Genomic DNA, 26,218 nt, shown 5'->3' with positions numbered 1-26,218 from the left:
AGCTGGCTGTAGCAGACGACAGATGAATTATCCAATAAATTTACACAAAAAAATGAATCCCTCGGTTCATAACAAAGATTTTGATAGGCGAAAAGTACACAATTTTCGTCATGTGACCCAATTTGTTCGAATTTCCCGGGAAATGTTATGAAATGTCATCACCAATGTAAACAACATGGCGGCGAGTGCATTGACTGTGAATGCTGATACTGAATCAGACGATGAAGAAGGGGCTGGGACCCAAGAATTAGACAACAATATCGGTGGATCCGATCTGGAATTGTCTGAGCTGGACTCTGAGAGTGATGATGACATTCCACTCGCCGATATCATCCCGCTAGCGGGCCTCGTAGACCGCGGAGGTGGAGATGCTGGACACGCCCACAACGATCGCCGCTGGACAGCTGATCTGAAACCTATACGTGTGAAGGATTTCGAGGATATAGCTAGCCCTACTACCGCACTGGATGCTGAGAAGAGCTGGATTTCTTTCACCTGGTTTTCCCTGAATCCTTGTACGACAAGCTAGCCCAGCAGACCAACACCTATGCTGCTAAGCGGATCCGGGAAAAGGCAGACAGCTCGTGGCAGGCAACTTCGCCCACCGAGATCAAGACCTTCTTGGGGATTGTGATTTTTATGTCACTGCTGGACCTGCCAACTGCAAAGATGTACTGGTCATCTGATTGGATGTTTCAAACATCTTTGCCTACCATAATGACCAGACTCAGGTAAATCAAATTACTTGTATTTAATTTACAAAATGTACTGTACAAATGTAGACTCTACATGTATGACAGTATTTTGTTTTAGTGATGAGCAATATAAACTTCATTGGAGCCCTAATGGTTGAAATTGTGACCATATTTCTTTTCAAGTTAATCATTTAGTTATGTAACTTATGTGGTAAATAGCCTATCCTACTTGAAGTGGAAACAACTTGTAATTATTTCTTGACTAGGATGTTTACAAACAAACATCTAAAATGTTAAAGCAAAGTTATAAAATTCTTATTCAAATTTTAACTTAATTTTGTGAATTTAATCAGTTATAAAAGTAAAATCTATAGGCCTATATGCTGGGTACAGATTTAAATGTGAAAAATGACCAAGTATTTAACACTTGCTGTAATAATTTTTTCAAACGAGATGACAAATGGTGAATTTATCAATTTATAGTATATATTTTGTAGTTTCTTTTATTCTTTTGTTTTTAAACCAATAAATTTCTAAGGTTTGTCCTACAGTTTCGGGTGTCTTGACTTGTAGATTTGAGAAACTCGCACAGTATTTTCATCTGAATGACTCCACGACAAATCCCCCCAAAGGCAGCGACGGTCACGACAAGCTCCATCATGTCAGGCCAGTCTTAGATACCATCCAAGGCACTATAGCATCCCAGTACCCGTTACACCAGGACTGTGCTATAGATGAGGCTATGATTGCATACAAGGGGAGGCTTAGTTTTAAGCAGTATATGCCAGCCAAGCCGGTTAGTTTGGGATCAAGGTGTGGGAGCGGGCGGATTCCACCAATGGCTATGTCGACAAACTCCAGATTTACACCGGAAGAGCAGGTATGTTTATTCTGCATGATGTTCCATGTTGCTCCAGTCCAATAGATATGCCTCTGTTGCATCCATCATAAATAAAACTCCACTTCACTATATTTTGTAATTGTTTAATGACTTAAATCTTAATTATTCAGGAATAAAACATATTGACATATATTGTCTTATACATTGACTCAAGATCATCATGCAAATTAATTTGATAGTCTTATTATTTTACCAAAATTATATAACACTGAACATTGTCAGTTATAACATAATACCTAGATACATTGTACAGTACAAGTACCATGGTGGTCGGGTGGCTCAGTGGTAACACACTGGCCTTTCACCTATGCGGCCGGGGTTCGATTCCAAGATCAGACGTGAAAAGGTATGGGGTCACCTGCCCGACCACGTGGGTTTTCCCCGGGTACTCCGGTTTCCTCCCACAGTAAGACCCCTCGCGCGCTTCCATCTGGGCCAACAATAGTGATTAATATCAGTTATTAACTTGTTTCGCAATTGTTGTAAAATAAATAAAGTTTATATTATATTATACATGTACCAATAAAGGCATTTTACCAACCATTTTCAGGAAATGAACAAGGCAAGAGAGAAGTTGGACTTGCTGCTCGAGTTGTGACCGACCTGACCAGAGACATTGTTGGTAGCAGTCGCCACGTATATGTTGACAATTTCTTCTCCAGTCTCCAGCTGTTTTCTGACTTGCTAAAGGATGGTCTCTATGCATGTGGAACATGTCGAATCAATAGAAAGGGGTTCCCGTCTGGTATCAGTAAGGAGAATGTTTAAAAAAGGGAGACTTCACAATGCTGCAATCAGGTAATTATAAAGTGCCAGGAATATTCAGATTGGTTTCAACTTATTGCTTATTCAATTTGTGTTTGCTCGGATAATAAATACTATTATGTCTGTAAAGTAACTTGTGAAAATGTAGCAAATTAGTACCTACAATTTAAATACATTATACAGTACTGGGATATATTATCAATATAACTTTATTTAATACAATATCCCTCAGGTTACTGTATTGTGCAAGTTGCATTCATATCGTAAACCATACTGTAATCTATTTGAAATTATTCTTGAATAACTTGATTCAAATATATGTACTGCTATATAAATGTAGCGGCAATTTATGTCGGCTGCGTCCATTATAATTGTAACTAATACATTGGTTTATCACTTCATAGTAAAATAATTATTGATAATCTGCTGATGAAGCTAATATACCTCTATTATATAAGTTACATGATGTATGTTGTGTTTACAGGAAACCTGGTGGCCAGTGTCTGGTTTGACAACAAGCCAGTGACATTTCTGTCGACAAATGCAGACCCTACTACACTACATGAGGTGCGTCGCAAAAATAAAGATGGTAGTGAGAGAGTTCAACTGGCCCCTTCTGTTGTGAAAATGTACGGCGACAATATGAATGCTGTGGATAGAGCTGATCAACTCCGTATGCAGTACACCTGTGCCAGAAAGTGCTACAAATGGTGGAAGTATGTTTTCTTCTTCTTGCTTGATACAGCCCTTGTGAATTCTTTCATTCTTATGAAGGAGTCTCCAAGTCACCAGAGGAAAACCAGAACTGGCAGAGTGAAGCATCTTACCCAGCTGGAATTCAGAGAAAGGCTTTGTAAACAGTTAATTGGTGATACACGTTCTGTCAGAAAACGACGACGTGTGATAGCATGATGTGGCAGGTCTTTCCAGTGTGGAAAATCGAGTTTTGGATGCCGACAATGTGGGGTAAACCTGTGCGTTTTGTGCTTTGAACCATTTCACATGGATTTAGTCCCTGTCACACAGGAAGAGTAGACACCAAGACCTGTACTTACATATATATCATATATAATTGAGATTGTTTGTAAATTTATTTTGAAATGTTGGAAATTTGTCACATTCATGATTTTCAATATCAATGACAATATCCAGTATTTATAACTTGTACAGTATTTGAACTGTACTGTAGTTGAATATTTTCATGTTACAGTGGAGACCGCTTATTATGATATTCTATTTTCCAAAGAAAAATATTATAATAAACAGGATATTATAATAACCGAGCAAGCAATTATATACCACTTGAACCAGAAGTTAGGCCAATTTTCATTGTTAAATGTACTTTGAGGTCAATAAGTATAAGGATTTATATCATCACATGTATACAGAGTCATTTTCAATTTTATAAAGTTAACTCTAGATTTAAGTATTTTTTAGAGAATTTTTTCTCCGAAAAATCATATTAAAATAGAGTTTTGCAACATATTAAAATAATTAAACGGAGCGACAAGATTTTTCTTAATTAAAATTTTAATTGATTTAGAAAAATTGTGCAGATTAGATTTAAAGCCATATTGCTACATTCATGTGATAAGGTGCACACAATAATCCGGTTCATTTTTGAATATTTGCATTGTTTATTTGTTATGTTATTCTTGGATTGTTTATTTGTGGTATTCATCAAATGATACTAACAAAAACATGTTGAATATAAAAGCTTGTTCTGTTATTCCATGGCTTTGTCATTTTTTTGTAATCATAGACTTAGTTAACATACATATTGGTGTATGTTGTACTGATTTACATCATATCAACAGCTTTGATTTGATGATATAAATTATGACTTCCAGTTTCGAGTTCCAAGAAGAAAGTAAAATTAAATTTTCTGGAGGAAAATCTTCTGAAGCATGCCAGGAGTTGCTACCATACTTAGTAATATGACCAGTTTACATTTGTACCAGGTTTCTTTTCAGAAATTGGCGTACACCTTGGTAGAAATTGAACTCGCAGCAGTCTTGGGTGTCATGCGAATACAAATTTTCTGCAAAAATGAACTTTGAAATGATTTTCCAAGATATTGCACTAACCAATAAGTGCAAACATAAAATATAACTATAAGTGACAAAGTGAAATTTCAAAATAAAACTACTGGAACTTTGAAACTGCTAAAAATGTCTGATGTAGACATTTGTTTGTCAAAATGTCTTATGTCTGGTGCTGGGGTCAGAGGAAACTTGGGGTATTTCCCCAAAGTCACTATTACATCTCACTTTCTCAATGTAATGTCTTCCTATAAACCAGAAATCGTAGTTCCAGACATTAAAATAATCACATGTATATTTCATTCTGTAGACTGTAATCCGAGTTTCCTCTGACACCTGCTGTATACCAGATGTTTGATGGTTTGATAAACTCATAACTTGTCTGATGTTAAATTGACATCTCTTTGTCAAAATAACTATGTGTGTTGCTTGGACCAGAGAAAACTCTCATTATAAACATGAATGGATGATGTCGGCATTACTATGATGTAGTATTATAAACGAGATCTGACAAATACTTTGGTATTTTTATTGTCGTCAATAATGTGATGTTTTCCTCACATCCATTAAAATTAAAAACAAGAATTAATTCACTGGGTAATGTATATAGGGTCATTCAAAAAGTTTCGTTGAAGGACTAATAATTGATGATGCTTGTTTCTCTCGATTCCTGCTGGGACACTCGTGCCCTGACAGGAATCGAACCTGTGTCTATCTCAATGCAAATTATGACAAAGGGTTATCAACAGTCAATAACATCAAAATGTGAGTGACAGATCTAAGAGTCCCACGTCGTGTAGTTTGTACACATAAATATTTGCTAGGACTCGCAGAATTTATGGAAATACTAAAACTTGGCATTGTGGGACTCGTTATATTCGGCAATACAATTAATAAAATTGAAAAGGATACATAAAAAAATAAATTGTAGGTTTATCAGTGAAAACTGTATTCCTACATGTACTTTTCATGCATGTGTACCGAAAACACTTCTACTATAACTTCTGTAACAGGAGAGGAAACACAATGACCACTTGAGACTGGCGAGCTTGGGATTTGAAAATTCCAGACAAACTTTCTAATTATTGAGTGCGACCTTTCAATGTATCGATGCATTTAATTGAACTTAAAATATACTGTTTGTTTGTGTGACAGTTTGTATACCAATACATGTACAGTATATATATATATATATATATATACAGCACAATAACTGACAATCTGATCACACGAGTCATGAATATTACGTGTAAACATCAGCTTAGTATAGAAACATTTTAAATTTCTTGAAATTGAATCTGACGTCGTGCTGCTTCATTCTTCACATTATTATATGTAATGACCTGTCTGAACAGTACTAAATACTACAAAATTATTAGTGTGTTTTTTTTAAACAATCTTAAAATAACATTTTACAGTGTGTCATCATTAAATGCATATACAACATGCTGATATGTGCTGACAACTACACGGGATATTGTGGTATAATGCTTCGAATGTTACTAAAACACGTGCTGACTACATGTGTCCAATTCAAAACCTAGTCGCTCATACGTAATTATTTTCCAGATTTAATACGCCATGACCACCAACAACTATCATATAGAATTAACAGACACTGAAAGAAGTTGTTCACAGTAAAAAATATATGTATTAAGGAAACCAACCAGCTGTGTAACCATAAAGAATCCTACTTTCCTCCAAATGCTACAAAACGGCCGTATGTAAAAGTTTGGTGAAGACAATAGATCGTAGTTTGTTTACGAAATCATGCCGATTTTTCAGTCGTTAGAAAGCTGTCAGTCAGATATAATGCTGCGAAAATGAAGATATATATCTATTTTAACAATAGACCAACCGATATGCACAATGGTTAACGATTACCTGCATTTTACTGCAGAAGATTCACCTCATCTGAAAAACACACAAGTAATCCGCCATTTTGCACATATGTGCGGGGTTGAGCCTAGTAACGACTTCCGGTACGGAACCCGGACAGGAATTACGGTACGGAAAGAGTTAATAAGGTTCCTTAATTTTTCATTCTAATGTGTAGCCGATTTTTGCACACCTATTTAAAACAAAATGTATAGAGAATACATTATTAGAATCTTACAATGCAAAGTTGGTTTTGGTGGGAAACTTGGGAAAGAAAAAAATTATAATTAAGTTAGATACAAGAATCAATGGGACAATTTACATTTCACAACGCAACTGATACGTGTGACGCCAAAGTGTCTGGGTCAAGTGGAAAGTTGTCACTTCAGATTTGACACATAAAGCATTACTTAGTGACAGATAAAGCTAGCGTTTATCAAGCAGCAGTTTTGCAGTCAGTGTGTGCGGTAGTTACATGATAAATAATAATCATAAGGTAAAATTAATATTTGCTATTTTGTTTATAGATGCAAAGTGATCTAGTTGTAGGAAACTTGGCTATTGACCTAAGGTTTTCTGGTTTAATTACTAGCACAGGCAGTGTCTTAAATTCTGAAATAGAAACGTGTTACAGTTAAATCAGCTGTTTTGAAATTGGTCGGGCAGTGCAAGATATGTGCTTAAGGCGCTATGATCATGGATAAAACAAGAGATCCCAGAGGGATCTTGGCGCCCACCATTGAATGATCTTCATAGGTTCCATGTCAGATTGATCTTTTCTCTACTTTTCCCTTCATTTTACTAATCTGTGCAAATTGAGACATCCCTCCAGTACTTTTCAAACAAGGGAATCCTAGCTATATAAGAAATTTGAGATTTAACGATAATGGCTGTTTGTTTGCCAAGTTGTTTTCAGGACAGACTGGTCCAAAAATGCAATACCAGGGACCAAGGGGAACCTACTAATGAAATATGAGACAGATCCATTCAGTACTTTGAGAAATAGAGATAACAAACTTCAATTGTCAAAATCCAAGATGGCTGCCTGTCGGCCATGTTATTTTCAGATTGGTATCAAAATGCAATATGCATAACTAGGCACCAAGGGAAACCTACATCTGAAATTTCAGAAAGATCCATCCAGTACTTTCTCAGAAATAGTGATAACAAACTTCAATTGCCAAAATCCAAGATGGCTGCCTGTCGGCCATGTTGTTTTCCGATTGGACCCAAAACGCAATATGCATAACTAGGCACCAAGGGAAACTTAAATATGAAATTTGAGAAAGATCCATTCAGTACTTTCTCAGAAATAGTGATAACAAACTTCAATTGTCAAAATCCAAGATGGCTGCCTGTCGGCCATGTTGTTTTCAGATTGGTCTCAAAACGCAATATGCATAACTAGGCACCAATGGAAACTTACATATGAAATTATCCATTCAGTACTTTCTCTCAGAAATAGTGACAACAAACTTCAATGGTCAAAATCCAAGATGGCTGCCTGTCGGCCATGTTGTTTTCTGATTGGTCCCAAAACGCAATATGCATAACAAGGCACCAAGGGAAACCTACATATGAAATTTCAGAAAGATCCATTTAGTACTTTCTCAGAAATAGCGATAACAAACTTCAATTGTCAAAATCCAAGATGGCTGCCCGTCGGCCATGTTGTTTTCAGATTGGTCTCAAAACGCAATATGCATAACTAAGCACCAAGGGAAACCTACATCTGAAATTTCAGAAAGATCCCTTCAGTACTTTCTGAGAAATAGCGATAACAAGAATTGTTTACGGACGGACGGACCACGGACGCAGGGCGATTTGAATAGCCCACCATCTGATGATGTTGGGCTAAAACTTATGAACTGCTTTTAGATTGATCCAACTCATGAAAATTAGATCATATATATATATTTATATATTTTGTTTTTCACAATAGCTGCTTGTTTTCTTATTCTTCTTAAATTACAGGACATAGTTCAAATACCGCAATGTGGGCTACCAACGTGGAAAATGAGCACGGTCAAGTGATCATGTCCGACGTCTTGACTGCTAACGAGGGTCAGGGCATTGGGAACATGATCACTGGATTATGTCGACGCTACATTAATGCCAAAGTTGCTCCACCACGTCTGCAGAAAGTGCTGCGACAGCAGCTGTGTGCTGAAATACTTCCGCAACTGGACATATCTCTGAAGAAAGCGAAGAGAGCAGAGATGACTCTGCAACATATACCGGATCCATCGGAGGCAGACGTGCGCCACATCAAGTCCGATGAGCTGGCCTTCAATGTCATTAGGTGATCAGGGGTACGAAGGAAACCACTGAGCTCATCTGTGCCCTAATCGTGGCCATGGATGGTGACAAGGGACTGCACATCCTTAGGGTACCTTTGTTTTGACAGTGTAAGGATGCAGGGAATTTGGGCTAAGCAGTTGCCGCATGTGGCTTGTCTCCAGGATCCTGATGGTGTTCAGCTGTCAGGAACGGTGGCGTGGTGTTGCCCAAGTACCGTTATGCCAGAGGTTCCACTTCACGGGAGAGTTTCCATCTTCACCTGAACAGGTTATTCTAGGTAAAAAATTCATAAAATCTTTAACCACTCGACCACCACAGCCCCAGTTAATCAGTACCAACTATATATTGTTGGGTTTCACAAAAACGGTACTGTATGCATAATTGAAAACAATTTCTTATAGTAAAGTTTATCCCCTCCCATGGGGCAAATGTGAGACCCCAGGGCTAGGAAATTCACAATTATGGTAAAGCACCTTAAGACTATTCCATCTGTGAAGAGTATTTAATTCTACCTTATTTGGGTTGTAAGAAGAAGATTTTTGAAATTTCAGTCAATTTGGCCCCGCCCACCAACCCTGGGGATCAACCAGGGCCAACATGTACATACCATCAAACTGTCATCCTATGCTGATAATAATAACCAAGTTTGAATGAATTCCAATAAAAATCCAACAAATAACAGTCAAAAATGTTATTTCCCTATATAAACTATAGTAAAGTTTACCCCTCCCCAGGGGCAAACGTGATACCCCAGGGTCATGAAATTCACAATTTTGGTAAAGCACCTTAAGACCCTTTCATCTATGAAGAGTGTTTGATTCCACCTTATCTGCAGTAGAGAAGAAGAGTTTTAAAGTCAATTTGACCCTTTTTGGCCCCGCCCCTCAGGCCCCTGGGGGATGGGGACCATATCATTCACAATTTTTAGCTGACCTTTAGCCAAAGAAGCTCCCTGCCAAATTTCATTGAATTTGGTTCAGTGTTTTCGGAGAAGCCGAAAATGTAAATTGTTAAATCCACGGAACTGAAAAGTATTTATCACGAATGTGCTTGAAATCGGAACATTCTATTAAAAAATGCTCCACTGTGAATTAACGGACGCACGACGCACGACGTCGGACAAAAGGCGATTAGAATAGGTCACTTGAGACTTTGTCTCAGGTGACCTAAAAATGGTTGTTGCTACTCCTGCTTAGCATATTTGGAGTGGGACGACTGGTTCGTGGTCCTTGTGAAAGGCCGGAACTTTTGCCGATTTATAGTGCTACCTCACTGAAGCATACTGCCGAAGACACCCAGCACCACACCCCACCCGGTCACATTATACTGACAACGGGCGAACCAGTCGTCCCACTCCAAATATGCTGAGCGCTAAGCAGGAGTAGCAACTACCATTTTTAAAGACTCTTGTATGTCTCGGCTAGGGGACAGAACCCAAAGCCTTCCTCACAGGGGCGAACGCTCAACTAAAGGCCAAAAGTGAGGCATTGTCAATGGAGACATTAGGAAGAAGAAAGTTGTTCAGAAAGAAGAGAAAAGATAAGATCCCAAATTTAGTCGCCTCTTACGATCATGCAAGGTACAATTCTTACGCCCTACCTAGACTATAAAAGGAAATGGGCGGAGATTATTTCAAAATGTTTCACTTCAGGGGCAATATTTATGCCAATGTATCACATTTAAACAAGAAATATCTTTAAAAAAGATAAACGGCATATTTTTAATGCTGGTGGTTATAATGTAAAACTACTGGTGAAATAAAGCAACGAACTACGATGTAATTAATAAATGCGCAGTTTCAGCACGGATAACAAAATTATATCAGTTTGAATCATTTTTGGTGATAATAAGACTACAAATGTGTCATTTGAATAGATGCATCCACTTATTCAGCTTGCATTCAATTTAAAAGGGACATCACGGTAAAAACGTTGCAATTTTCACTGAATGTACGCGTTTTGTTCCTTTCCAGTTATGTTTCTGTGCTGTTCCAATGTTCACAGTCAATCCCTATATCCAGCTTGACCACTCGATTCAGTTGGGAATCCCCCTCTAAATTTAGCGCGGAAATTATTTTTAGATCATTACGTGACTGTTTTGAAATCGTGGCAACACAAACACACGATAGTTTACAAGGCGATATCTATATTCTATCTGGGTTAGTTGGATAACGATATTATACACAGTGGTTTAAATGTTAAATAACACATTCTGCAAATATTACGGCACACATATTTATGTGTAAATAAGTGTAAACACTGTTCATATAGTATAGTGACAGTAGCGATGTACTGGTACAGACTGTATTTGTGTGAATATTACCGAGATTATCATGACCTACTATCAAACAATCAAGCAGAATACGAGCGGCGTCCGTATTACTGCTGTTTTCATGTTTGAACTGCTTCCCAAGTTTAATTCTAGGATTGTGTTTGACCCATTTTCCTATTATTCTCTTCATTGCGGAAGCTGTTATAGTTTTCAACCGCAGTCGATTCACATTGGAAGCCATTTTTGTTTCCGTATATGTCACAACATTTGCATATTCAGCATTTTGCATTGACCAATCACATACTTCATCTTGACCAGAACGCCACCTGTCGCGTCATATCCGGGGCCAAAACCAAATTAGACGGCTATGCCGAAAATAGATCACACTAAAAATAAGCATGCATGCTTTGGTTTGGTTTATTTTGTTTAACGTCCTATTAACAGCTAAGGTCATTTAAGGACGGCCTCCCGTGCGTGCGACATGCATGCGTGTGGTGCGTGCGTATGTGTGTTTTGGGAGGCTGCGGTATGTTCGTGTTAAGTCTCCTTGTGATAGGCCGGAACTTTTGCCGATTTAGGGTGCTACCTCACTGAAGCATACTGCCGAAGACACCCAGCAGCACACCCCACCCGGTCACATTATACTGACAACGGGCGAACCAGTCGTCCCACTCCTAATATGCTGAGCGCTAAGCAGGAGTAGCAACTACCATTTTTATAGACTCTGGTATGTCTCGGCTAGGGGACAGAACCCAAAGCCTTCCTCACAGGGGCGAACGCTCAACTAAAGGCCAAAAGTGAGGCATTGTCAAGGGAGACATTAGGAAGAAGAAAGTTTTTAGAAAGAAGAGAAAAGATAAGATCCCAAACTTAGTCGCCTCTTACGATCATGCAATGGGGGCAGCAGGTACAATTCTTACGCCCTACCTGCAGGGCAGAGCATGCATGCACATACAGACATGGTTAACATATCTGCCAAACTTTTTTGTTCAAACTCAAATAATAAATCAGTAATTACAACTTTAAAACCTGAAGTGTTGTTCATCTGACAGTTAGTTGTTCCAAATAAGGAGAGTTGACCTTTGCTAACCCCATATGTAATATAGTCCATAACAACTCCACATGACTGTCCACGTGGTCTCTGTGCTGCATGTGTTAATACAGTGTAAGTGTTAGATGATGATTTAAAGTGCATGCTTACATACCTTTGAGCCCATATTATTTTCCATATATCCCATATTATTTTCCATATATCAAAATATTTGTCACTAATCACACACAGGTAATTAAATACGACAAAGCTGTATATCATGAAGTATAGCCACTTTTGCTCTTTTAGCTAAGTATATGTACCGACACAATTGTAATTATTTACACTATTTCACAGAGAAAAAGTCCTACACCCATTTATGACCCATGTATGGTTTACCAGATGGGTTTGGATATATGCTTCGCACTTTCAATAAAACACAGTCGGGAATAATTTCCCGTTTGGTCCACACACAGCCATCACTTCTTCCCATGTGTGCCTGTTTTCTTCTTTTGTATATATGGTATACAGGGGTTACTGACCACAGCATCATCAAAGTCCCAGTCATTATGGTTGAACAGAGATGATATTACATCTATTTGTTCACATGTTAGTCTTAGTTGTACAAGTCTCCTTTCGTCTTCCATTTCTCAATGCTATAAACTTCTGACTACTGCTGTGAATGTGGATAAAGGAAGAATTTTGGCGCTTTTGATGTGTTGGCGGGAGATGACCGGATCTTGGTCAGTTTATTTTGCTAGGGTTTACAAGGCTGTGTTATGTCATGAAATAAATTGTCCTATATCTTACCACAACATAAATAAAATTGTATTCTACAATTCAATATTACTACTAGTACGGATACAAGATAAACGTGTCCAAGATAAAATTACTTTGTGTTCATATATCAATGCAAAACAAATTGTGTAATATATATTATTTACAACACCCCCGGTCAATTAGATTAGTCCAGTTGCATGTGTGTACTAAATACTAAACCTGTTACACATGTGAATCAGTCTTGAGAATAACTATGGCAGAACAAAATCCATCAAGCACCAGCTCTAGGGAGAGACATGTATCCGATACAGGAGAAATCATGAGAGATAGAAATTTGAGAAGAAAAGAAAACCCTAATAAGGCCATTCTTGGAAACAGTTTTATGTCAATTCTGAAGGTAAAAAGGCAGACATGCTCAGCAAACTGGAAAAAGCAAAACGTGTGCTTAGAGGGAGAATATCTAATGTGACCAACGCAGAAATTCTACATGAAGCGCTTGACCTGTATTTGAGGACATACGATGACGAAAGCTTGGATAACAGCGACAGCAATTTTCATCAATATTTGCATTGTAGCCAAGATGAAACCAAGGAAGATATATTCTTGACAACACAGTCAGCCATTAGAAACATGTCTGCTGGAATTCACCAACACAGTCGGATATGCATGAAAAACATAGATGTGAAGGATATACGCCGCAGTGGACATGCTGGAAAGATCACATTTATGTGTGAAGACTAGCACACATTTAAATGTGATACGTCACCACATATAGGAGGTGGGAAGTACTATGTCAATCTTCGAATGATGCATGCAGTGTTCGGAAGTGGACTTCGTTTTACTCAATATGAAAGAGCATGTAACACTGCTAATATTGGAGTATGTCAAGAATCTTACTTCGGAAGTGTGCACGATGTTTACTGTGATGTAACATCTGATGTTACGCGTTCATGCATTAGGGATGCAATTGATGAAGAATTTGCTCATACTTTTCTCCAGTGTGATGAGGAAAGTGAGGAATAAATATCTTGTCTGATGCAAGGCATGGTTGGAGGAAAAATGCAGCTCAATCAGATGCTATTGCCTTGGGATCTACAACACATAAGGTAGTAGGTGCAGTAACGGTAACTCGTGATGATGACCCAGTGAGTCAACGACATGCACCGATAGGAGCAAAAACAATCTATGACCATTTTGAAAAAAACGGAGTGAATGTCAATATCCATGGGCACGACAGAAATTCGTCGATCTACAAATATCTGGACACTGAGCAACCAACAGTAACTAACGCAAATGACACTTGGCATGCTACAAAAGGTGTTGCAAAAGTGCTGAAGGCAGTGTCATTAGGACCAAAGAAGATGCACGCAGTTACATGGCACAATGAACTCTCAGACAAAGCAGGGTTCATCAAAACCCACTGTTGTTATGCTATGAAAAACTGCAGAAAATCGTCCCAAAAACTTAAAGAACTCAGTGCTTGGAAAATTCTAGATTACATTCCATCAAAAACCATCATAAAGGACTCTGACGCTGAGAGAATTCTTAAAAGCCATTCGCGGATTGCAGATCTTTAGAAATGCCTCTGATTACATGGACACACATTATGTGAAGTCCTTTAATAATGCTTCTTTGACATACCATGACAAAAGGATAGCATTCGGGCACCAAGAATATCAGAGGAGGACAAACATTGCCATTCTGGATTGGAACCATAATGTGGACAGGGAGTACACTTCTATCTCGTATTTTGAGGATGCTAGACACCCCAGAAAACATGCTGGACATAAAAATTTACAAACAAAGTAGATACCTTGTTGTCAGTATAATGTGACCGGGTGGGGTGTGCTGCTGGGTGTCTTCGGCAGTATGCTTCAGTGAGATAGCACTTTAAATCGGCAAAAGTTCCGGCCTATCACAAGGAGACTTAACACTAACATACCGCAGTCTCCCGAAACACACATACGCACTCACCACACTCATACATGTTGCACGCACGGGAGGTTTGGTTTGGTTTATTTTGTTTAACGTCCTATTAACAGCTAAGGTCATTTAAGGACGGCCTCCCGTGCGTGCGACGTGCATGCGTGTGGCGAGTGCGTATGTGTAACCCATCTAAAGTAATGTTTCTGCTATATATTACTGTATGCATAATAATTATTACGTTAAAGAGTAATAAAGATCGATCCATTGTCAATCTACGATCATTTCGAGTCTAAGGCCTATTATCCAACTTCCAAGTCGTAACACAAGTTAATTTAGCATAGCCCTTCTTACAGATATACGTTTATTAAAAGAAAAACACACACACACATAAGTAACCACAATGATCCTATATGAACGAAATCGTTCAACCTGCCACAATATATCATTTAATTAGATAATGAAGAGACAAGTGTGATGCAGATCTACACGGGAGAAACATCTTTTTTCATCGCCATATCTTCCAAAGCCTTCCTCACTGGGGCGAACGCTCAACTAAAGACCAAAAGTGAGGCGTTTCGCTAAGATGAGCTAGCTGCCATGTAGCAGTCTGCCAGTCTTGGCCTTGTTCTAGACAACAAGAAGAGACAGATCTTCTTCAAGTTAAATAACCAGCAGAAGGGAGATCCTGTGCGCCCCCCTCCCCCAGTCGGAGTGTTTGGAGAGTAATTGAAGAATTTAGATACATCTCTTGCCAATACCCTGCTAAGGAACCTTGGCCAAATTCCATCTCACCAGAACGGTTGTGGTGGAGTTCCAGATGTGTCATACAGGTCGCTATCAGCCAACATTGACCGTCTACGTATTCAGCGAAATGAAGATTATACTCATGCAAACACTCTTCCTTTGTGATGGAGATTTTGAAATAAGACGGACCGACATCGGGAAAAGGGTAGAAGACGACGTTTGTAGCAGAGGTATATGGTATACTGACCACGAGGATTGATTTGTTTGTTCGAGTTTTACGTCCCATCGACAACTACGGTCATTAAGGGCCAAACAATAATATCGTTTTGATTGTTTATTTTAAATTCAGATAAAATTGGTCATTTTTAAAAGCATTCGCATTGTATATTTAGATCATTAAGATAAAAAAAAGTTGGTTAAAAATGGTAAAAAAAATATATATATATATATACAAATGGATTGTTTGAACTAAGGTAAAAGACATCAAAGTCTATAGAATAGATCGATCCACGAGGATTGACCAGTCATGTGCATGAATTTGAATTGTGCACAGAGGTTTACTGGGATACGTATTCCGATTCAGAATACCCATATCATATTCAAAAAGCATGTTGGGTATTTCTAAAGCAATATATGTCCCCTATCATGCCCCGCTAAAAATATTAAGTGACAATAATATTGACACAAACAATCCTGAAACATACCTTAAAGCATTGCTGAATTTGGTTTGGTTTGATTTGTTCAACGCCCTTTCAACAGCTGTGTGTGCGACATGCATGCGTGTGGTGAGTGCGTATGTGCGTTTTGGGAGGATGCGGTATGTTCTTGTTAAGTCTCCTTGTGATATGCCGGATTGTAAGTATTGTATGTTTACCTGCATTTCCACCGATAGCGCGTTGCTTCTTTTTGTTGGATGTTCAAGGCGATCTCTCACTATGCCAATAATAAATTCGATACCAGCTCTGCCAAACCTATACCTCGCTCTAAGTTGGTCATCATTTAGATCAGCTAACGGCGAAGACGGTCGTAGTGAATCGCGTCGACGAACCCGGTTCCCTTCCTCTCCCAGAATATCAAACAACAGATTGATCGCCATCATTAAGCCGAACTATGCAGTTGAGAAGGTTTAATCTTGGTTTAGTTTGGTTTGGTTTATTTTGTTTAACGTCCTATTAACATCTAAGGTCATTTAAGGACGGCCTCCCGTGCGTGCGACATGTATGAGTGTGGTGAGTGCGTATGTGTGTTTTGGGAGGCTGCGGTATGTTCGTGTGAAGTCTCCTTGTGATAGGCCGGAACTTTTGCCGATTTAAAGTGCTATCTCACTGAAGCATACTGCCGAAGACACCCAGCAGCACACCCCACCCGGTCACATTATACTGACAACGGGCCAACCAGTCGTCCCACTCCAAATATGCTGAGCGCTAAGCAGGAGTAGCAACTACCATTTTTAAAGACTCTGGTATGTCTCGGCTAGGGGACAGAACCCAAAACCTTCCTCACAGCGGCGAACACTCAACTAAAGGCCAAAAGTGAGGCAGTGTCAAGGGAGACGTTAGGAAGAAGAAAGTTGCTAAGGACGAAGAGAAAAGATAAGATCCCAAATTTAGTCGCCTCTTACGATCATGCAATGGGGGCAGCAGGTACAATTCTTACGCCCTACCTGCAGGGCAATCAAACACAGTACACTCACATAGGGTCTCGAAACAATGCACGACTGGTACACGTGGACAAACACACACAACGGACACTCTTACCTAACTAGCACATGAACTTGATACAACACGTTAACACATAGAACACAAAATGTACACTAATTAGAAACATCCCCCGCTACACACTTATGCAAATTCATGACATTTAAGAATCATATATTGAGTATTTGACGTCAAATTATTCTCTAAATAAGAGAACGATACATTCACATCTTGTAAACAAAATTGATCAGATGCATTTTTCTTCTTTTTTCTACTTGACCTCAGGACTCCGAAATCAATAATTTCCGTCTATTTCCACCCTATTAGTCTACGTCTATGTAATAAATCAACTAAATGTTATAGATTGTACCTCCATATTATATTAAACTTGGGAAGTCCTGGGGTAGATGTTTTACTTGAATGGTTTGAAGCAGAATCTTACAATCGTGGCTAGATTCTATTCTAAAGAAATCATCATGGTATATCAAGTTCTAACAATCATAATACAAGCCAAATCTATATGGCAACATATGGGTCGAATCAGTTTTGGGCGATATTTAATCTAATTAAAACCTAGATGTTCATTCTCACTACGTTGCATGAACATCTAACAACATCCCATAAGGGGTCACCGGTCACGTTCTGGTGGCCTTGAGATGTGTGTATTTCACTTTCAGGGCGAATTGTCGATATCATCGAAGCAAACCATTTCGTCACATCATGCACTTGAAGTCAGCCATTTCGGCATGGCATCTTTACACTTTGTGGGACGAAATGAATTCAAACAATTTGACAGAATGTGCAAGTCATCAATCTAATTAAGGTTACCTTTTGGATTATCCAATCAAATGACTACTTTCAGAATCTTGAAAGTGAATTGTATATGTCCGAAATCATGAGTAGAGTACGTGGCTTGACAAATTGTTCAAGTCTTTTCGTCCCAAAGTATTAAGTAATAAACATGCTGTGCCGAAATGGCTGGCTTCATATGCATGCTGTGACGAAATGGTTTGCTTCGATGATATCTGTTATGTTCTTTGACTTGACCTGAACACACGACTAACAACCGTGTTGGATTCCCGCTCAAAGACGCAAGGCACTGGATACTAACCTCGCTAGCCTGTATCGATATTGCGCATGCGCATAGGTGTTTGATAAAAATAGATTGCAATGGGATTTCCCCTCATTTACTTAGATTGTGCTAGTTAGTTTAGCGATAACTGTAATTCATCTCTGCATGCCTCACGGTGTACCCAAGCCTCATCAGACAAAGTCTAATATATATTGTCCATTTCTAAAAATACTCAAGAACCTTCCTGTTTTAATATGTTGTAAAAGCACCTTACAACTTGATATATATATGATGACTTTTCCGATGGCTGTTTTCTCACATCAGTTATATATATATATATGACGATCCTATGAGTGTTTGCGTTGTGTTCAATTTGACGACTTTGAATGTGCTATATTTATCAATCCAGATCATAATTCAATATTGACCATGTCTTTAAAATGCTAGATAATACATTTTCTATTATTCAACACTCGATTAAGGTAATAAAAAGATTGGATGATAAAAAAACCTAACATCTAGGCCTAACATGTAGTTTTAAGATCGGATACAGTCAAATCCTTGCATATGTTCTAGATCTTTGTATAGACTTGGCAAAACAACAAATATATAAGTACCTGTAAGTATATTTTAATTGATAAGTTATTTTATGAACATATACCAGCATATAATGTACATTGTTGATATGACATAAACAAATGGTTTTCTATATACATATTTCATTATTAAATTTTATCAATTTTGAAATACATGGTTTGATTTGTAGCAGGCATAATTTATTAGCTATTACAAAAATTGTCACACTGTGACGTCAACATGTGATGTCATTACATTACAAGAAAAAGTTGAGTTCTTAAAATACATTGTACAGATATTGCAAGTTTTCTTGTATTTTTCTCTACAGTACAGTCTGAAATTGTCTAGGAATAGCTTAAATCATGAATAAATACGATTTATTGCTTATATTTGAATCATGTTCCATTAACTTCATTAAATGTTTACTACTTTAAAGAAAATTGGGACAGAAAATAAAAAATAATCCTTTAATAAGAGGTATTTTTTTCAGAACACAAAATCTTGAAATTTTGCCAGGTTGTAAAGGTTAGCATATCTGACTAGAATAACTGGTATCGTCTGTATTAAGAACTAACCCTTGAAACATGATATGTTAAAGACTGTTTAAAAAAACCCATATCTGACTAGAATTACTGGTATCTTAACCAAAACAGGCTGTGAAGGTTAGTCTGTATTAAGAACTAACCTTTGAAACATGGTATACTTGTATGTTACAAACTGTTATAAAAATACAACATATCTGACTTGAATTACTGGTATCTTAACCAAAACAGGCTGTGAAGGTTAGTCTGTATTAAGAACTAACCTTTGAAACATGGTATACTTGTATGTTACAACCAATTATAAAAATACAACATATCTGACTTGAATTACTGGTATCTTAACCAAAACAGGCTGTGAAGGTTAGTCTGTATTGAGAACTAACCTTTGGAACATGGTATACTTGTGGATTCGAAAACAATATTTAGCTACTTGAAAGAAATCGATCTATTTTATAGACTTTGATGTCTTTTTAGCCCACCATCATCAGATGGTGGGCTATTCAAATCGCCCTGCGTCCGTGGTCCGTCCGTCCGTCCCTCCGTCCGTCCGTAAACAATTCTTGTTATCGCTAATCCTCAGAAAGTACTGAAGGGATCTTTCTCAAATTTCATATGTATATTCCCCTTGGTGCCTAGTTATGCATATTGTATTTTGAGACCAATCGGAAAACAACATGGCCGACAGGCAGCCATCTTGGATTTTGACAATTGAAGTTTGTTATCGCTATTTCTCAGAAAGTACTGAAGGGATCTTTCTCAAATTTCATATGTAGGTTCCTCTTGGTGCCTAGATATGCATATTGCATTTTGAGACTAATCAGAAAACAACATGGCCGACAGGCAGCCATCTTGGATTTTGACAATTGAAGTTTGTTATCGCTATTTCTCAAAAAGTACTGAAGGGATCACTCTCAAATTTCATATGTAGGATCCACTTGGTGCCTAGTTATGCATATTGCATTTTGAGACCAATCAGAGAACAACATGGCCGACAGGCAGCCATCCTGGATTTTGACAATTGAAGTTTGTTATCGCTATTTCTCAGAAAGTACTGAAGGGAACTTTCTCAAATTTCATATGTAGGTTCCTCTTGGTGCCTAGTTATGCATATTGCATTTTGAGACCAATCGGAAAACAACATGGCCGACAGGCGGCCATCTTGGATTTTGACAATTGAAGTTTGTTATCGCTATTTCTCAGAAAGTACTGAAGGGATCTTTCTCAAATTTCATATGTAGGTTCCACTTGGTGCCTAGTTATGCATATTGCATTTTGAGACCAATCGGAAAACAACATGGCCGACAGGCAGCCAATTTGGATTTTGACAATTGAAGTTTGTTATCGCTATTTCTCAGAAAGTACTGAAGGGATCTTTCTCAAATTTCATATGTAGGATCCACTTGATGCCTAGTTATGCATATTGCATTTTGAGACCAATCAGAGAACAACATGGCCGACAGGCAGCCATCTTGGATTTTGACAATTGAAGTTTGTTATCGCTATTTCTCAGAAAGTACTGAAGGGATCACTCCCAAATTTCATATGTAGGATCCACTTGGTGCCTAGTTATGCATATTGCATTTTGAGACCAATCAGAAAACAACATGGCCGACAGGCAGCCATCTTGGATTTTGACAATTGAAGTTGGTTATCGCTATTTCTCAAAAAGTGATGAAGGGATCTTTCTCAAATTTCATATGTAGGATCCACTTGATGCCTAGTTATGCATATTGCATTTTGAGACCAATCAGAGAACAACATGGCCGACAGGCAGCCATCTTGGATTTTGACAATTGAAGTTTGTTATCGCTATTTCTCAGAAAGTACTGAAGGGATCTTTCTCAAATTTCATATGTAGGTTCCTCTTGTTGCCTAGTTATGCATATTGCATTTTGAGACCAATCGGAAAACAACATGGCCGACAGGCAGCCATCTTGGATTTTGACAATTGAAGTTTGTTATCGCTATTTCTCAGAAAGTACTGAAGGGATCACTCCCAAATTTCATATGTAGGATCCACTTGGTGCCTAGTTATGCATATTGCATTTTGAGACCAATCGGAAAACAACATGGCCGACAGGCAGCCATCATGGATTTTGACAATTGAAGTTGGTTATCGCTATTTCTCAGAAAGTGATGAAGGGATCTTTCTCAAATTTCATATGTAGGATCCACTTGATGCCTAGTTATGCATATTGCATTTTGAGACCAATCAGAGAACAACATGGCCGACAGGCAGCCATCTTAGATTTTGACAATTGAAGTTTGTTATCGCTATTTCTCAGAAAGTACTGAAGGGATCTTTCTCAAATTTCATATGTAGGTTCCTCTTGTTGCCTAGTTATGCATATTGCATTTTGAGACCAATCGGAAAACAACATGGCCGACAGGCAGCCATCTTGGATTTTGACAATTGAAGTTGGTTATCGCTATTTCTCAGAAAGTAATGAAGGGATCTTTCTCAAATTTCATACATACGTTCCCCTCAGTGCCTTGTTATGCATATTGCATTTTGAGACCAATCAGAAAACAACATGGCCGACAGGCAGCCATCTTGGATTTTGACAATTGAAGTTATCGCTATTTCTCAAAAAGTACTGAAGGGATCACTCTCAAATTTCATATGTAGGATCCACTTGGTGCCTAGTTATGCATATTGCATTTTGAGAACAATCAGAGAACAACATGGCCGACAGGCAGCCATCTTGGATTTTGACAATTGAAGTTTGTTATCGCTATTTCTCAGAAAGTACTGAAGGGATCTTTCTCAAATTTCATATGTAGGTTCCTCTTGGTGCCTAGTTATGCATATTGCATTTTGAGACCAATCGGAAAACAACATGGCCGACAGGCAGCCATCTTGGATTTTGACAATTGAAGTTTGTTATCGCTATTTCTCAGAAAGAACTGAAGGGATCACTCCCAAATTTCATATGTAGGATCCACTTGGTGCCTAGTTATGCATATTGCATTTTGAGACCAATCGGAAAACAACATGGCCGACAGGCAGCCATCTTGGATTTTGACAATTGAAGTTGGTTATCGCTATTTCTCAGAAAGTAATGAAGGGACTTCTCTCTCAAATTTCATATGTAGTTCCTCTTGTTTGCCTAGTTATGCAATATTGCATTTTGAGACCATCGGAAAAACAACATGGCCGACAGGCAGAGCCATCTTGGATTTTGACAATTGAAGTTGGTTATCGCTATTCTCAGAAGTGATGAGGGATCTTTATCAAATTTCATATGTAGGATCCACTTAATGCCTAGTTAATGCAATATTTCATTTTGGAGACAAATCAGAGAAACAACATGGCCGACATGCAGCCATCTTTGATTTTGACATTGAATTTGTTATCGCTATTTCTCAGAAAGACTGAAGGTATCTTTCTCAATTCATTGTAGGTTCCTCTTGTTGCATAGTTCTGCATATGGGCATTTTGATGTGAGACCATCGAAAACACATGGCCTACAGGCAGCCATCTTGGATTTTGAAATTCAAGTTGGTTATCGCTATTTCTCAGAAGTAATGAAGGGATCTTTTCTCAATTTCATACATACGTTCCCCTCAGTGCCTTGTTATGCATATTGCATTTGAGAACCAATCGAAAACAACATGGCTGACAGGGTAGCCATCTGCTTGGATTTTGACACTTGAAGTTTGTTATCGCTATTTCTCAGAAAGTACTGAAGGGATCTTTCTCAAATTTCATATGTAGGTTCCCCTTGGTGCCTAGTTATGCATATTGCATTTTGAAACTAATCAGAAAACAACATGGCCGACAGGCAGCCATCATGGATTTTGACAATTGAAGTTTGTTATCGCTATTTCTCAGAAAGTACTGAAAGGATCTTTCTCAAATTTCATATGTAGGTTCCCCTCAGTGCCTAGTTTTGCATATTGGGACCAATCCAAAAACGACATGGTCGACAGACAGCCATTATCGCTAAATCTTAAATTTTATATATAGCTTCCCCTTGTTTGAAAAGTACTAGCTATAGAGGGCTGTTTCTGAATTTACACAGATTAGTAAGACTTAGAAGAAGGGAAAAGTAGAGAAAAGATCAATCTGACATGGAACCTATGAAGATCATTCAATGGTGGGCGCCAAGATCCCCCTGGGATCTCTTGTACGTTACTGTCTTTGACTTGACGTTCTATTTATATAACAAAGTTCACATAATATATTCGTACATATACATATTTTACTATTTTTAACCAACTTTTTTATCATAATGATCTAAATATACAATACGGATGCTTTTAAAAATGACAAATTTTATCTGATTTTAACTTTGCAATGTTATTTAACACTGATTGAATGAAATCACCATTAAATATATACGAAAAGCAAACATCTTACTTCCTGTACTGATCAGAGAGGTATCTCTTAATGACTGGTCAGCATTCCTGTCAAACTCCTATCAGTAAATCTGGTGAGGAAATCATACTTCAAGGTGCGATCCTGCCTTTCTACTCCATTGTTGGTGTTGACTTTGACCAGTAGTCTGTCTTTTCTGTAGACCCATGCCCACATCTGCAAAATTACATAAATATTTCACTAAAGATGAATAGGAAATTTATGTACTTTTTGAATAAATGAGTAGAGCTATGAGATCGTTTAACTGATTTCAGCTAATATATGCATAATTGAGCTAATGATATATATTGACATGTTTTTTCAGCTTCTACCAAATAAAACTTCAGGTGAAAACATCATTATATACTATCCCTGTGCTTAAAATACACAACTATCAGAATTTGGTTTCGTTACACTATAAATAAAGGTAGGGGAAGGAGAAATCTCACACTTTTAGCATAGATTTTTTGTTCAAGGGCAGATTAACAATAAATCTATGTACTCGGATGAAAACTTGGCATTCTGAAATACATTTGAAAGAAAGACCTGACAAACATGAAAATATAACAAACAATACATACTCAATATTTATAGCATATGACATTCCCAAGAACAATGACAAATGAGTTGTCTTCTTAAGAAGTTTCGACATAAAACCTGATTTTTTTTGTTGAAATTTCTTCTGTTAAGATGTGACGATGCTTATTGATAAAATTGATTTAGCACTTTTATAGTTACCCAAAGATTCAGAAAAAAACCTTGTCTGGATGAAATCTTATTCTCAAAGATCCAGCTTTGATTTAGTATTGACAGTAATAGAAACATAATGTCTATTTCATATTTTGAGGATTCTTAATTATTCTAATACAAAAGGATTAACTGTATTCTCCAAAGAACAAAAAAAATGTAACAAACAAATATTTGTGGTTATATTAACCATCACTGCAAAGAAAGCAAAAAATTAGTGATACAATAAAAATGAATGTGAGCTTTTAAATCCCTCTAAAACCAAATTTGTGCCTATATAGAACATATGATTCACATTTGACCCCAATACAATATCCCTTCCTATCATTCAACATTCTAAATTCATATTCAATTATCGTTGAAGCAGGTATTGATAGCATTGATTTCTGCCTCACAGTGATCCACCATGAAATGCCGGGGATTCCAGTCAGGATTCCACTCTTTAATTTTCTTTCAAGCTGTTGCGATAGTATGGCGATTCTCATATTGCCTGGCAAATATGGCATCTACACAATAGTCAACATTGGTCTTCACACAAAGGAAAAACAAAGGGATGGCATATTTTGTAGTCCTGTATGTGGCATCCAACAGACATAGTTCATTGCCATAAAGGTTTAGCAATCGTCTTTGCCAAGAAGATTGATCAGTGAAAAGAAAACCATTGGTAGTTTCTTCTGACGCAGCATCTCCATTAAACATAACAAAGTCATCAGTGTTGTCCTGGGTCCATTCCTGGATTTGATTCTGTAGATTTTCTTGGTCATATTTGGATTTCATTGCTTTCATCCTTGCACTATATATGATGTTTGAAATATCTCTTTGAGTTGGAAAGAACCTTCTGTTAGTCCAAGGAGGACACTTTTGGTTGGGAAAAAGCTCTTTCCTGACAAACTGTTCCACCAGTAGACGGATAGAAGAGGAAGAGATGAACCCATCTCCAACAAATTCCTCTATTTTAGTAATTATTCTTTTATCCATTAGCATGGATATATCTACCTACAGAGACAATCAAGCAAGCATTCAGACATGTAAAACCAGTTAGACAATGAATGGCTGTGAAAACATACTATGGAAATTTACAGCTAACTTAACAATGCTTGTTCAAAAAAACTTAAGAGCTATATAAAGAGTTCGATCCTAAAATGAAATACCCATATGACCAATTTTAAACTAGAGGGAAGTACACATTGCTATAAAAACAAATGACATGGAAGTAATATAGAATGAAATAGATATAACTGCAAATGGAAAAAAAAAAACTTTCTTCTTCCTAACGTCTCCCTTGACAATGCCTCACTTTTGGCCTTTAGTTGAGCGTTCGCCCCTGTGAGGAAGGCTTTGGGTTCTGTCCCCTGGCCGAGACATACCAGAGTCTTTTAAATGGTAGTTGCTGCTCCTGCTTAGCGCTCAGCATATTTGGAGTGGACCGACTGGTTCACCTGTTGTCAGTATAATGTGACCGGGTGGGGTGTGCTGCTGGGTGTCTTCGGCAGTATGCTTCAGTGAGATAGCACTTTAAATCGGCAAAAGTTCCGGCCTATCACAAGGAGACTTCACACGAACATACCGCAGCCTCCCAAATCACATACGCACTCACCACACTCATACATGTCGCACGCACGGGAGGCCGTCCTTAAATGGCCTTAGATGTTAATAGGACGTTAAACAAAATAAACCAAACCGAATTGTAAGGTATGTGAGGTTGTATTCTATAGACATTAATGTGGTACAGAGTATATTACATTGTGTATGTATACAGGGATACATATTCTATCAATGAATCCTTACCTCCAGGTTTGAGAGGTTAGTCAGCTGTAGGTACTAACCTCCTCAGCCTGTAAGGTATATGAGGTTGTATCCTATAGACATTAATGTGGTACAGAGTATATTA

The 26,218-nt window shown here is 37.9% G+C and overlaps 1 protein-coding gene across 1 annotated transcript; it reads left to right on the top strand.

The window, feature by feature from the left end:
• The first annotated feature begins 175 nt into the window (after positions 1-175).
• LOC117320863 (piggyBac transposable element-derived protein 4-like) lies at positions 176-2,361 on the top strand. The gene is made up of 4 exons (XM_033875346.1): positions 176-422; positions 479-731; positions 1,269-1,575; positions 2,147-2,361. Exons 1-4 carry the CDS (start codon positions 176-178, stop codon positions 2,192-2,194), a joined length of 855 nt encoding a protein of 284 aa, XP_033731237.1. The 3' UTR covers positions 2,195-2,361.
• Positions 2,362-26,218: the final 23,857 nt, after the last annotated feature.

Source organism: Pecten maximus, unplaced genomic scaffold, assembly GCF_902652985.1.
Source record: "Pecten maximus unplaced genomic scaffold, xPecMax1.1, whole genome shotgun sequence".
Lineage (NCBI taxonomy): Eukaryota > Metazoa > Mollusca > Bivalvia > Pectinida > Pectinidae > Pecten > Pecten maximus.
This window is presented reverse-complemented; position numbering and strand designations above follow the sequence as displayed.